Source organism: Alosa pseudoharengus, unplaced genomic scaffold (genome assembly GCF_046254945.1).
Source record: "Alosa pseudoharengus isolate Yale_2024_CS ecotype anadromous, Long Island Sound unplaced genomic scaffold, YU_APseudo_1.1 YU_APseudo_1.1_scf_12, whole genome shotgun sequence".
In the NCBI taxonomy this organism is placed as follows: Eukaryota; Metazoa; Chordata; class Actinopteri; order Clupeiformes; family Clupeidae; genus Alosa; species Alosa pseudoharengus.
The window spans coordinates 15,346,564-15,359,165 of NW_027468587.1; the positions used below are offsets into that span (position 1 = coordinate 15,346,564).

Consider the following 12,602-nt stretch of genomic DNA (forward strand, 5'->3'; position numbering starts at 1 on the left):
ACATGCTTTTCAATAGAGGAACGATGGAGAAAGGCAGTGGTTGACAAGCAGGGGAAGGTTGTCTCATGGTCTGCATGCGGTGGAAGGAACAGGGTGTGGGTGTGTTGGTCATTTCAATCTGTTATAAGTCTGTTAAATAATGAGGGTTGAACCTGATAAGGCTAGGACCTTGAGAGCCTCTGCACTTAGTTCATGATGTTCTCTGTGCTTCCCACCAACAGGACGTGAAACTAGGACATGCTGAATGGACACAGAGGCTGTAAGCAGGAACGATCACTGTAGTGCCACACAGCTCTCAAGGGGAAAGTAGGATAGTAGGAAAGAATGTTGTATTTGTGTTTTCATTGCCCATGTGTTACATATACAACTCTGGAAAAAAAACTTGAGAGACCACTGTACATTTTTCTGAAGTCATCCTACGGTTGCTGACGAGTGACATTGGAATGAGTTGACAGTCATATTCCAATTTACAGTTGTCTATTAATTTTGAATATGACTGTCAACTCATTCAAATGTCACCTAGCAACTGTAGGTTGACATCAGAAAAATGTGCAATGGTCTCTTAATTATTCCAGAACTGCATGTTTGACATATGCATGCACAGTACAGGTTTCTAAGCATGCTGTAAAACTAAAAGCCAATTCTACGAAATCATTAAAAAGGTCAGGTGTAGGCTGGACCCTGTTGCCTGTTGGCATGAGGAATGATATTTTAATCAACCAATCAATGACTCACATAATGACTAACATTAGGCCCATCATTACATTACATTACATTACATTTGGCTGACGCATTTTTAACCAAAGCGACTAACAACATGGTAAACAGTTTAAGTTTTAGAGCAATTCACAACAATTTTAGGACAATTTAAAAAACATAAGAATAAGTACAGTAAGAATAAGTGCATCAGTGAGTGCTGTTGTTAACAGTTACGTGTCCGTTTAAGACGGCTGGTGAGTGCTAGGATCAGCAAGACTTGTTGTAAGTGTTGCTATGAGAGGAGATATTCTCTAAAGAGCTGGGTCTTCAGGAGTTTTTTGAAAATGAAGAGGGATGTCCCTGCCCTTGTAGGAACTGGCAGTGTGTTCCACCAGCGAGGAACAACAGATGAGAAAAGTTTGGATTGGCCTGAGCGTACCGGAGGTAGAGCTAGACGTCGTTCGTCTGAGGAGCGCAGCGGTCTGGAGGTAGCGTATGTCTGTATGAAGGCATCAGTGTTGTTATACACTCTAATGCCATTTTATCTGATTAAATATAAATTGTACAGACATTAAAATGGTCTCAAATTAAGTCAAATTAAGTACAGACCAAATTATGGTTAAATGGATTTTTTAGATTTTGCATGGATAACCGATGGGTTCTAGATTTTTTGCAGAGGTCTGTTGCTGCCATCTTGTGGTGACCTGTTCCAGTAAATATGGAGGTGTATATAGGTGTAGTCATAGACATAATATGGGTGTAGTATTTGACCATTCAATACAGGCTGAAATGTCACCAGGATACAATGAACTCAATGAATGTGGTGACACAAAACACAGAGTAGGAAAAATGTATTCATACTTTTATTAATACTACGAAGAAAAAAAACAATATGGCTAAAATTCCTCAAATCATGGTATGTACAAATGTTCATGGCTGTATTACTATAAAAAAATGTGTTTACTGTATAAGAAATAACATTTTATACTATTCTTTAAATTCAATAATATGCAACATCCTTGGTTCACTTTGCCACATTATTATACTTGGTTGTTCAAGGTCACTGGGCGTCTAAATTTGCTCTGAAGGAAGACGCGAGGCACACATAAACCCTCTTTCTTGTTCACGGTCTCTCGCAGAACATATTCATTCACCACAGTCTCAAATCCAGCGTCATGGAATAGTTTGGTCAGCATCTCTGGAGCAGATCAGAACAACTTACATGAAACAACACCATGACAAGCAATACAATATATTGCTGGTTATAAACTGGTTTGCAAAAGGTCTGCATCTTTCATTGTAGGTGAATAGGCTGAAATGTTGGGTTGTTTTTGGTGAACATGCAATATGCATGGGATGCTTTGTGACATTGTTTTGATGCTGTGTGTCAACATTATCAGATAAGTTATTTACTGACCTTTAGAGAAGAAATAGGACCGTGTACCATCCTGCCTCACGTAGAAGTTCTCCCCAAGCTTGTTTCCCGATTTAAACCGGAGCATGGCGTGGTCATACAGGCCATAATCTCTAAACAATATCACTCCACCTGGTTTTAGAACCTGGCAGATAAAACAAACATGAAAGACTGTCAGTGTGAAAACTGCATGTATACAGCATAATGTTCAGTTAACATTAATTATGCAAATGTATAGTGTTGGAGTAACTTGTGTATGTATAATTGCTATACCATGTATAAATTCACAAGCGCTTGCTGCATCTTGTCAGGATGAATGGCAGAAAGCACAAATATGAGTGTTGCTGCATCCACGCTTTCTGCAGAGATATTATCCTGTAGGTCATCTTTGGTCAAATCACACTGGAACGCCAAACACCTCTCCGGAGAGTACAGAGAATTTTGCTGAAACCAGAAACACTGTTAGTAAAGCTTCTGCAAATAACTGTAACTGAATACTGTCTGGATGCAGTTTGTAAACGTATCTGCCTGTGAACAACAGACCAACAGACCATGATATGATTGAATAAACATGGGATCTGTTCACTATTCACCTTCACAAACTCCACAGCTCTTGGAGAGAAGTCACAGGCATACACAAAGATATTGAGGTCCTCTTCCAGAAGTGGGAAAATACAATTACCCACTCCACAGCCAGCCTCCAGCAGCACCAACTTCTGGGACACAAACTAATGAAGGACAGATAAGACAGATGGGATGATCAAAAGCTGCGACCTTAAAGCCAGTTTAATCAGGTAATTTTGGGCCCAGTTTTACGATTACCTCTCTGCATGCTTTCAGCTCCTCAAATTCTCTAGTCGTCCAATGTCTGTCCTTAAAAAAGTTTGTTGTATTCCGCTTGTAAAACAAATCCCAGTTCTTCTGGGCATCTTTCTCAAGCTTCTGCTGCTTAAATTCGGACACCAATACTCGGTCGTCTTTCAACTTGTCCAGCTCCTCCTGGGAAAGAATTCTCGAGCCAGAATCATCTGGTGGTTTGACGTGAGACTCAACTGACTCCATTTAATTTGCTCTAGGTGGTCAGTTATCTATCTCATCTCAAAATGATCTCAAAGACAAGTAACGTTATAGTCTACCTGACTGACTCCAGCATCGATAGTATCATAAGTAATTAACCTACATTTATATATATAAAAAAACATGGAATAGATTAATTTTCAAAACGATTGTCTATTTTTGGAGACAGTTATCTTAATAAATGATAAAATGCCTACAAAATAGTAGATTGCTTCCTTTCACATCAACTCTTCAAAACTCAGCATGGAATTTCTACAGTGTGTAGCTGTAATTGTCGTCCGTGTAGAAACAAAACCGCAATAGATGTTTCTTTTACATCGTTTAAAAGCTCAGCCAGAGGCTCAGCCCAACAGATGTATTTCTTTTTTAAAGACACGATAAAAAGACAAAGCATGAATTATAAAACCTTCAAATTACTAATAAATCAATCTAAAGGAAAACACTAGCTCGAGGCCTCATCGGTATCATTTGACAACAGAACCAAAACAGGAAGAGGTGTAGCTGATTCCATGACGTTTACGTTACACTTTGTTTTTGTACAAGAGATTAGCTAGTGTGCTCTAGCAGCTGCCTATCATGTAGCCTGACTTTATCATTTGTGATTTACTATCATTGTGATTTTATTCACTTAATGAAACAGCTGGCTTTGGAATTTTAGTAAATGTGAAATTTATCGTTCGAAGTAAGCCATGAATGGAAATTCTAATCCGCTTTTGGACAAAGAAGAACATGTCTTAAAGCTTGGGGAAAGCTTTGAAAAACGCCCTAAGTCTTCGTTTCATACCATTAGATGTGAGTTGACCTTACTTTATGCTATGATCATAGTTAGGGGTTACAGTGAGTTAGCCTGACTGACAGGCCTAGCTAGCCTGCATAATTGGCAAGTTATGTCACTGAGGTATCTATGGAATAGACTGCAAGCAAGCAATGAAATAATGTCAGTGACATTGAAGTCATATAACAGCATTAACGAGACATTCCTTTTAATAATACTCCATGTTGTGTCTTTTTATCTGTTGTGACATTATCCCTGTAAATTCAGTCAACCAGCTGACAGTTGTTTTCCTCTGCATCAATGCACCCTCTCTGTGAGTGTTTCTTTCATACGTTTTACAGATGATTTCAAACCAGCGTCCATAGACACAACTTGTGAAGGGGAACTGCAAGTTGGAAAAGGAGATGAAGTCACCATCACATTACCTCACATTCCGGTATTGTGACACCTCTTTCCTAGATGTGAACACACATAGTTAAAAACTAAACACATGCTTCCACACTACTTTTCTCTGTGATATTTTGAATAACTTTTTATTCTCTCCCAGGGTTCCACGCCACCCATGACGGTATTCAAAGGCAACAAGAGGCCATATCAGAAAGACTGCGTTCTGATCATCAACCATGACACCGGGGAGTATATTCTTGAAAAGCTGAGCAGCAGCATACAGGTCAAGAAGACCAGGTGAGGCTGCAGAACCATATTTGCCATCACAGAACAAACAATATTATGTGCTAGGCTTTATAAAAATCCTAAATGCAAACACATAGACACAAATGAATATGTTGACTAAATGTCAGTGTATCTAATAGCCATGCAGTCACATGCTTCATAAGGAGGAGCATGGTATGATTCCACTGTGTTATCTGCAGAGCGGAGGGAAGCAGTAAGATCCAGGCACGGATAGAGCAGCAGTCAGTGAGGGCTAACCAGCCTCCCTCACAGTTCCGTGCTCCAACCAAGCCAGGAGCAGGTGCCAAAGCATCTCCATCACCATCACCATCCAAGGACAATCCCTCCCCTGAGCCTCAGCTAGATGACATCAAAAGAGGTGAGGGCATGTCTCCTGCTGTGTGTGATGCTGTTTATTTATGACAGGAACAGCTGTGAGTTTGTTGTTTTTAATTTATATTGTTATTCATGTATTCATTTCTACCCAAAGAGACTTACTGATGATGCAGCACATTATTCAAAATATGCAGACTTGGGCAGTTTCATGTGGAGCTTTGCCAGAAAGCCATCATTAGTAGTCCAGGAGGGAAAGTGGACTACCCTCTGTTAGTGATGACTGCTGTCCTAAAACTGTCTTTCTTGTATTCATGCTCAGTTTTATTCCTCACAGTGTACTGTATACTGTATTACTAAAATCATTATATATTACTATAATCATAATTACATTAACAGTCATTGCATTTCGTATTCCCCAAAGAGGTCTATCCATTGTTCGCTTTCTTTTTCAGTATACCTCGGGTAGTTTATGTGTGCATATGCTGTGTGCACTTTAAAGCCAGCCCATGACATGGAGGGAAAAGTCTTATGTCAAACTAAACCTAATTTAATAATTAGGTAAAATGTGCTAAATGAACACCATGGGCAAGACCATAAGCACAAACACTGATGAGTCAGCTCAAAGCTCCCGCATGGCACATGATAGCTCTAACTCATGCACAGGAACACGGCTTGATGATATACTTTGCTCTTTGCCCGCCATTTAAATAATGTCTCCTTAGACTTTAAACCCAACACTATGTCTCATCACTTCACATCTTGGAATTGACCATTCCAAGGTGTCCAACTGAGTGATACATTTACATTTATTAATTTACTGTAGCTAGCCCAGCTAGCCCAGCTTTTTAACCACTACATTACCACTGCCCCTGATACAGATCACCAATCCCCTATATGTACAAACTCCTAAATGATACTGGATTGAGATTTCAGATATGAGATATTTCATCATTATTTTAATTTTTGTAGAATATTTAATAATGATGTTTTATTATAACAGTTCAGTTGCCTTTATTATTATATTATCATATCAGATTAGTTGCCTTTATGACCCTGTAATAACGCTGAAAGCATGGTAAACTCTCTAAACTCTCTAAACTGCCTGTCCCAGAGCTGCGTGCGGAGGTGGAGGTCATTGAGCAGATGAGCAGCAGCGGCAGCAGCAGCTCCTCGGACTCGGGCAGCGGCTCTGGGAGTGGTGACGACAGCTCCAGCAGCGACGGGGAGTGCGAGCGATCGCCTGCTCCCCACCACCAGGCCTCTCCAAACCGCCTCCCCATGGTCAATGGCACTGACAAGTCCCAGAGCAGCAACCAGCTCATAAATACACTCAGTAAGTAGTTGCACCGAGGTTAAAGTCATGAAAACCCATACCATTATTACATGTTCATTATGAAGGTGCCATTTTGGGGAAGTCCAGAATGACTTTTACACAATAATCTACTACCCCAAATCAGAAAAAGTTGGGACGTTGTGTAAAATGCAAATAAAAACAGAATGTTATAATCTGCAAATCTCGTAAACTCATATTTAGTTGCAAAAAGGACACAGGCAACATTCCAAATGTTGAAAATGACAGTGACTAATTCATGGAAAATATATGTTGATTTTGAATTTGATACCAGCAACACTTTAAAAAAAAAATTGTACGGGGCCAACAAAATGCTAGAAAAGTTGTGTAATGATAAAGAAAACAAAAGGAGGAACTATATTAGGGTAACTGGCAACATGATTGTGTATGAAAAAGAGCATCCCAGAGAGGCAGAGGCTCTTAGAAGTAAAGATGTAGAGGTATTCATCACTTTGTAAACCTGTGTGGACAAATGATAAATATAAATGCTTCTTAACATGAAATTGTGAAGTATTTGGGGATTTCATCACCTACAGTTCATAATATTAGAATCAGAGAATCCAGAGAAATCCTTGCAAACAAGGGATAGAGCTGATAAATAATATTGGAAATCATGGACTCATCAATCATGGACTCATCTGGGCTAAAAAGGAGAGGGCCTATCCAAGTATCCAACCCATCCAACTTGTTTTAGTGCTCAGTTCGAAGGCCAACATCTATGACGGTGTGGGTATTAGCAAAGTCCTTTTAGGCAAGTCCCTCCACTCGGCACCATTTGACAACGCTTTTTGGGCACTCGTCGGGCATCCATTTCGGCAGAAATGCGCGTGCGCAAGGCTTCACGACACCAATCTTGCTCAAGCGGCGAGATCACAACAGATGATTGGCACGATGTCTTCACAACACACCATATGATTGGCTCAATGTATTCACATGTCGACGTTTTGCCGAGGAAGGGGTGGGATATGTGTAGACAACGGCCATATTGGCGTGACAAACTAGCACCATGCATTTCTATGTATTTTTGGAGTGCTGTGTCTCCACATTAGAAAGTCTCTGGTATTACTGCCTACAACATGGGCATCTTGCACATCTGGCAAGGCACAATCAATTCTGAATGATGTATACAGGTTTTGAGCAACATATACTGCCATCCAGGCAATGTCTTTTCTAGGCAAGACATTAATTCTGTGAAATTAATCCTGCACATATTTAAGCAGTATGGTTCCATAGAAGGTGCATCATGGAATGAAAAAACATGATTTAGAATACCCCATACTGTTAAGCTACTGAAATCCTATATCGGGCAGAAATGGGACAACGTTTCATTCTCAAAACTCTTGCAACTGGTCTCCTCAGTTCCTAAACATTTACAGAACTTTGTTAAATGAAGAGGTGAAGCAGCACAGTGGTAAAAATGCCCCGTCCCAACTTTTTTTGAAACATGTTGCTGGCATCAACTTCAAAATGAACATATATTTTCCATGAAATAGTAAAACATTTAATTTCCAACATTTGATATGTTGTCTATGTCCTTTTTGCACAATGTCTCAACTTGGTGTTGTATAAACTGATTTTAGCTGGAGGTGTTGATTTGGTAGGATCGATATTTAAAAGATTGGTTTGCCCTTTGCAGTTCAGTGTTGGAATGTAACATCTATAGAAGCTTAGCAACTTTTTTGAGACATGCTGGACATGCCTTGACCAGAAGAGTTTGTTGCACAAGTACATTGATCTTTTTTAGTTGAATATAACTTGAAATGTGTATTTCCTCTACACAGGGAATGATCTTCAGTTGAGTGAATCTGGAAGTGACAGTGACGATGACTGAGCACCTTATTTTTCCATCTTCGCTGCCATTCTCCTTCCACTGAGTACCTCCCAATCCCTCAACCCCTAGCACTCAGTCTTCACTCACTTGTGCAAAGCTTGGCTCCTCTATATTTTAACTATCCCTCTGAGCACTGGGAGATTAAAAGAGTGTATTTTTTATTAGATGTATATTTTATTTTGTATTTCAGAGTTCAGATCTTTTACATATGAAGTTGCAGGAAGGTGTGTATCTGGGTTTACATATTCAAAAACAGCAGATAAACATGGTGGAGATATGAATCAGGCAATGGAATGATTGCATTTTAACTTGAGTCTTTATTTTCATACTGTATTGGACCATTTAATCACTCCCCTGATACTGTTAGCATGGTCAGTATTAAAACGGTTACAATAGCCCATAAGCAGTGCAGCCCATTGTTATTTTAGACATATTTTTAGTTTATTATCTTTTGTGATGTTCACCTTGTATGGGTATCCACTGTACAGAAGAAAAGGCTTATTTTTTCTATCAGAAAAAAATATATATAATATATATATATATATATATATATATATATATATATATATATATATTGTATTTTAGACATATTCCGGGTCTACGAGCCCAGGAGGTGGCATTGCAAGAAGTTATTTATTTATTTTTTTGTATTTTTTTGTGTGCTTGTTTGAATTAATTGTGACCTCTTTTTAATTATTTTGTTTGTTTATTCATTGACAGGAACTAAGAGAAGCAGAACAGACTGTTCGGTAAAGCTGGAAAATTTGGCAATTCACACATTAGAGTAACGTTCCCATATATCAATAACTCAAAAGCCAAACATTGTTAAAATACAAACGACAAAGTGTTTTTTATAGACTTAAAGAGACTGTAGCAGTGACTTTGTAGATGTACACACTGATCCTGACAGTCTGCTGAACACATTTGTCCAGTTCTTAAGGTTTGATTTTGTGAATATCACGTTGTAGCGTGTAGCCGAACTTTGCCTTCTATGTTTGGAAAGAGGTATTGTTTGTGTTTTATCAAAGTGAACAGCATAGTAGCCCAAGTTGGTAAAGTTCCTGTAAAAAAAACACTAAGAACAAAAGCATTAAAAGAAGCGCAGGATTTAATTAAAACAAGCACATGATTCAAGAAAAACAAGCATATGATTTATTAGAATGAGCAGATGTTTTAGTAAAATGCACCTTCTGGGCTTTGTACAGGACAGGTGGAAGTGCATGAGATGGATTTGGCCTGTCCCATCCCTAGCAGAGGGAAACCCTGTGATTTCAGGATGCCTGCAAGTCAGCTCCATATGATAGTAGTCTGACACACAATTAGTGATGGGTAAAAGTCATGATAAATTTTACATTTTTGTCACAAAGCTAGGGAACAATTGGTGCAACTTTATGCAGGTATCCTGTACAATAAACAAGGATTGTAAATGTAAATCAGGTTTCTAGGCCAAGTATACTTGCATATACAAGGAATTTGGTCTGCATTTATCCCATCCGTGAATTAGTGAGCACACAGTGAGGTGAAGCACACACTAACCCGGAGCAGTGAGCTGCCTTGCTACAGCAGCACTCGGGGAGCAGTGAGGGGTTAGGTGCCTTGCTCATGGGCACTTCAGCCGTTCCCACTGGTCGGGGATCGAACCGGCAACCCTCCGGTTCCAAGCCCGAAGCCCTAACTAGTAGGCCACAACTGCCCCATTGAATTGACTGCCCCATTAATTTAAATCTATATCTATATCTATAGATAAATGCATAAATAAAAATGGGACTTACAACAGTATTTGCCATTCAGCTGGTCACAAGTTTTAGTTTTCCCAATGGCCACATGGGTTTTATGTAGCACCTACCAACATTTTTAACAATGAAAGAAAAACAAACCTGGTCACATCCTATTTTTTCAGTTACTGAATTTAAATTGTCTTTACATCACCTCTTCTTTTAACACATTCATCTTTATTATATATATTCATTCAACAGACATATGTCTGATATCACAGGTCACTTTAATGAATGTGTATATATGTTATCACATCATAGATCATGCTGTTAGTATGCATATTGGGAATGCAAAAAAGAATAACAAAATATATCAGTGTGGTAAGATAAAATGGCCATTATGCAGGACAAAGTGTGTATAGACGTAGTGTCTTCACCTTGCGCATTACGCGCTGGCTCCCATGCTTTAGGTGTTACTGAAGAGTCTGAGCTGTAAGAAAGCGGCGGCCATTTTATCAGGATTAGAACATTCACAATCTGCAGTTGTATACTATTATCTTTGTGAGCGGTTCTTGTGTTTGTGTGTGCACTGTACTTCCCCACCGCTGTGGTGCATATCTAGTCCTTTCCATTTCCCAAGCTCAATGGCTCCTTCGCTTCCATATTGGGGTTGTTTTAGTTGTTGATCAGCATACTGTATGTATTTTGTGGAATTTTAAATGCATTAAAGTTTGTGTCTGTCCAAATGTCTTCATGGATGTTTTAATAATTTGGCATAAAAAGATGATTTTTAATTATTATTATTAGACCTCAGCATGTTTAACCACCAGGTGGAAGTATTAGCCTTCCCAGTTCCTGTTCCAGTGTTCCAAGGCCTCTGCTCTAAATGGTAACCAATTAGAACATTATAGAAGTTAAAAAATGATATTGTCTTTAGAAATTGATGGCCAGTGGCACAATACTATAGGCTCCCCCCCCCCTCCCCAACAGTCTCGGTCCCCTATCGTGACCCTGGTGCAATGGATGTACTGCTCAATGGGAAGTTCAAACACAAAGTGGACAAAGATAGCACGCTCCCAAAAGCCCTGGTCATTCATATATATATATATATATATATATATATATACACACACATATATACACACACACACCATTTCCATTACAGGATTGTGGTGGAATGTAAGAGCTGCTAGCCTACTCCTTCTCCCTACTGAAAGGCTACAGGTTTAGAAACAGAATAATGCAAAGAAATTAGGGAATTTCGTAAGTTTAAGAAAAGTTTATTCTTTAAGCCACAAGTAATAATGCAACAAGAGCCCAGATATCCATGTGGATGAGTCCAAAGCCTGCTGGGAAAATAATCAATTAATTGCTGAAAATCTCAGTACACAAAATGATTGGAGATACCAAACGCACGTACCACAGAAAGTCAACTGGACAAGCCTATCCTTTTCTGTGGAGAGAGAACACATTAGAGCAAATTCAAATCCTTATCAAAGCTCACACATTAAAACCTTTTTACCTTGCAGGGGTGGGCTTCAGTTTGGTCCACCGGAGCTTCATGTGGAGGACTGGGGACAGGAGCAGGCTCAGAAGCAGGAGGATCTAGAGGGATGTAGGTGGTTTGGGAATAGATCTTTTTCCCTCGCACATAACGATTGAAAGACTTCACCACATAGCGGGTCTGAAAACCCAAAGGCTCTGTGATAACAAGGTAGTGCTCTGGCCCTGATGAGGAACCCTCAGTAGCACCACCATTAGAGGTAGCCTCTCCACGAACACCCTCCATGAAGGAGCTGCCAAAACTACCCCCAACAGGGTCTAATGAGGTCATCTGAGGCGGTGGCGTTTGGGCTGGTGCCTGGGGCATATGATTCAATGCTGGGGGTTTCTGGCCCGATGCTGGGGGCTCTTGGGCTGGAGCCTCAGGTGTCTTGAACTTCTGAGCCGTGCTGAAAGTCCACACAGGAATACGTTTCTCCTGATGGGAATTTAGGTTTACCTGAACAGGTTCATTGTGACTTGATGCATCTTTACCGTTAGTCAAGCTGTGGTCGCTCACAGAAGACACAGGGACACTGGGCACCTTAGGTTTCTTGTTCACTGGAGCTGGAGGCATCTTGATCCATGCAGGGGGCGTTTGAACCCATGCTGGGTGCTCTTGGGCTGGAGCCTCAGGCACCTTGGGTTTCTCGTTCACTGGAGCTGGAGGCATCTTGATCCATGCCGGGGGCGTCTGAACCCATGCTGGGGGCTCTTGGGCTGGAGCCTCAGGCACCTTGGGTTTCTCTGGAGCTGGAGGCATCTTGATCCATGCCGGGGGCGTCTGAACCCATGCTGGGGGCTCTTGGGCTGGAGCCTCAGGCACCTTGGGTTTCTCTGGAGCTGGAGGCATCTTGATCCATGCCGGGGGCGTCTGAACCCATGCTGGGGGCTCTTGGGCTGGAGCCTCAGGCACCTTGGGTTTCTCGTTCACTGGAGCTGGAGGCATCTTATTCCATGCCGGGGGCATCTGAACCCATGCTGGGGGCTCTTGGGCTGGAGCCTCAGGCACCTTGGGTTTCTCGTTCACTGGAGCTGGAGGCATCTTATTCCATGCCGGGGGCGTTTGAACCCATGCTGGGTGCTCTTGGGCTGGAGCCTCAGGCACCTTGGGTTTCTCGTTCACTGGAGCTGGAGGCATCTTATTCCATGCCGGGGGCGTCTGAACCCATGCTGGGGGCTCTTGGGCT

General features: G+C 40.8%; 2 protein-coding genes across 2 annotated transcripts; one reads left to right on the top strand and one right to left on the bottom strand.

The window, feature by feature from the left end:
• Window positions 1-1,540: 1,540 nt before the first annotated feature.
• mettl6 (methyltransferase 6, methylcytidine) lies at window positions 1,541-3,628 on the bottom strand. The gene is made up of 5 exons (XM_076280225.1): window positions 2,936-3,628; window positions 2,707-2,841; window positions 2,387-2,557; window positions 2,117-2,258; window positions 1,541-1,897 (listed from the first exon to the last, which is right to left on the bottom strand). Exons 1-5 carry the CDS (start codon window positions 3,173-3,175, stop codon window positions 1,740-1,742), a joined length of 846 nt encoding a protein of 281 aa, XP_076136340.1. The 5' UTR covers window positions 3,176-3,628; the 3' UTR covers window positions 1,541-1,739.
• Window positions 3,629-3,739: 111 nt separating this feature from the next.
• eaf1 (ELL associated factor 1) lies at window positions 3,740-10,616 on the top strand. Its single transcript, XM_076280226.1, has 6 exons — window positions 3,740-3,982; window positions 4,307-4,401; window positions 4,513-4,649; window positions 4,838-5,016; window positions 6,085-6,306; window positions 8,106-10,616. Exons 1-6 carry the CDS (start codon window positions 3,880-3,882, stop codon window positions 8,153-8,155), a joined length of 786 nt encoding a protein of 261 aa, XP_076136341.1. The 5' UTR covers window positions 3,740-3,879; the 3' UTR covers window positions 8,156-10,616.
• Window positions 10,617-12,602: the final 1,986 nt, after the last annotated feature.

Bases quoted from the DNA above. Each gene is read 5' to 3' on its own strand.
- mettl6 (XM_076280225.1), bottom strand. From the start codon at position 3,175: ATGGAGTCAGTTGAGTCTCACGTCAAACCACCAGATGATTCTGGCTCG. The intron at 2,558-2,706 runs GTGAATAGTGAA...TTCTGGTTTCAG, and splicing joins GAGCTGTGGAGTTTGTGAAG to CAAAATTCTCTGTACTCTCC. The intron at 1,898-2,116 runs GTCAGTAAATAA...GATCTGCTCCAG, and splicing joins GTCCTATTTCTTCTCTAAAG to AGATGCTGACCAAACTATTC.
- eaf1 (XM_076280226.1), top strand. From the start codon at position 3,880: ATGAATGGAAATTCTAATCCGCTTTTGGACAAAGAAGAACATGTCTTA. The intron at 3,983-4,306 runs GTGAGTTGACCT...TACGTTTTACAG, and splicing joins TTCGTTTCATACCATTAGAT to ATGATTTCAAACCAGCGTCC. The intron at 6,307-8,105 runs GTAAGTAGTTGC...TCCTCTACACAG, and splicing joins CCAGCTCATAAATACACTCA to GGAATGATCTTCAGTTGAGT.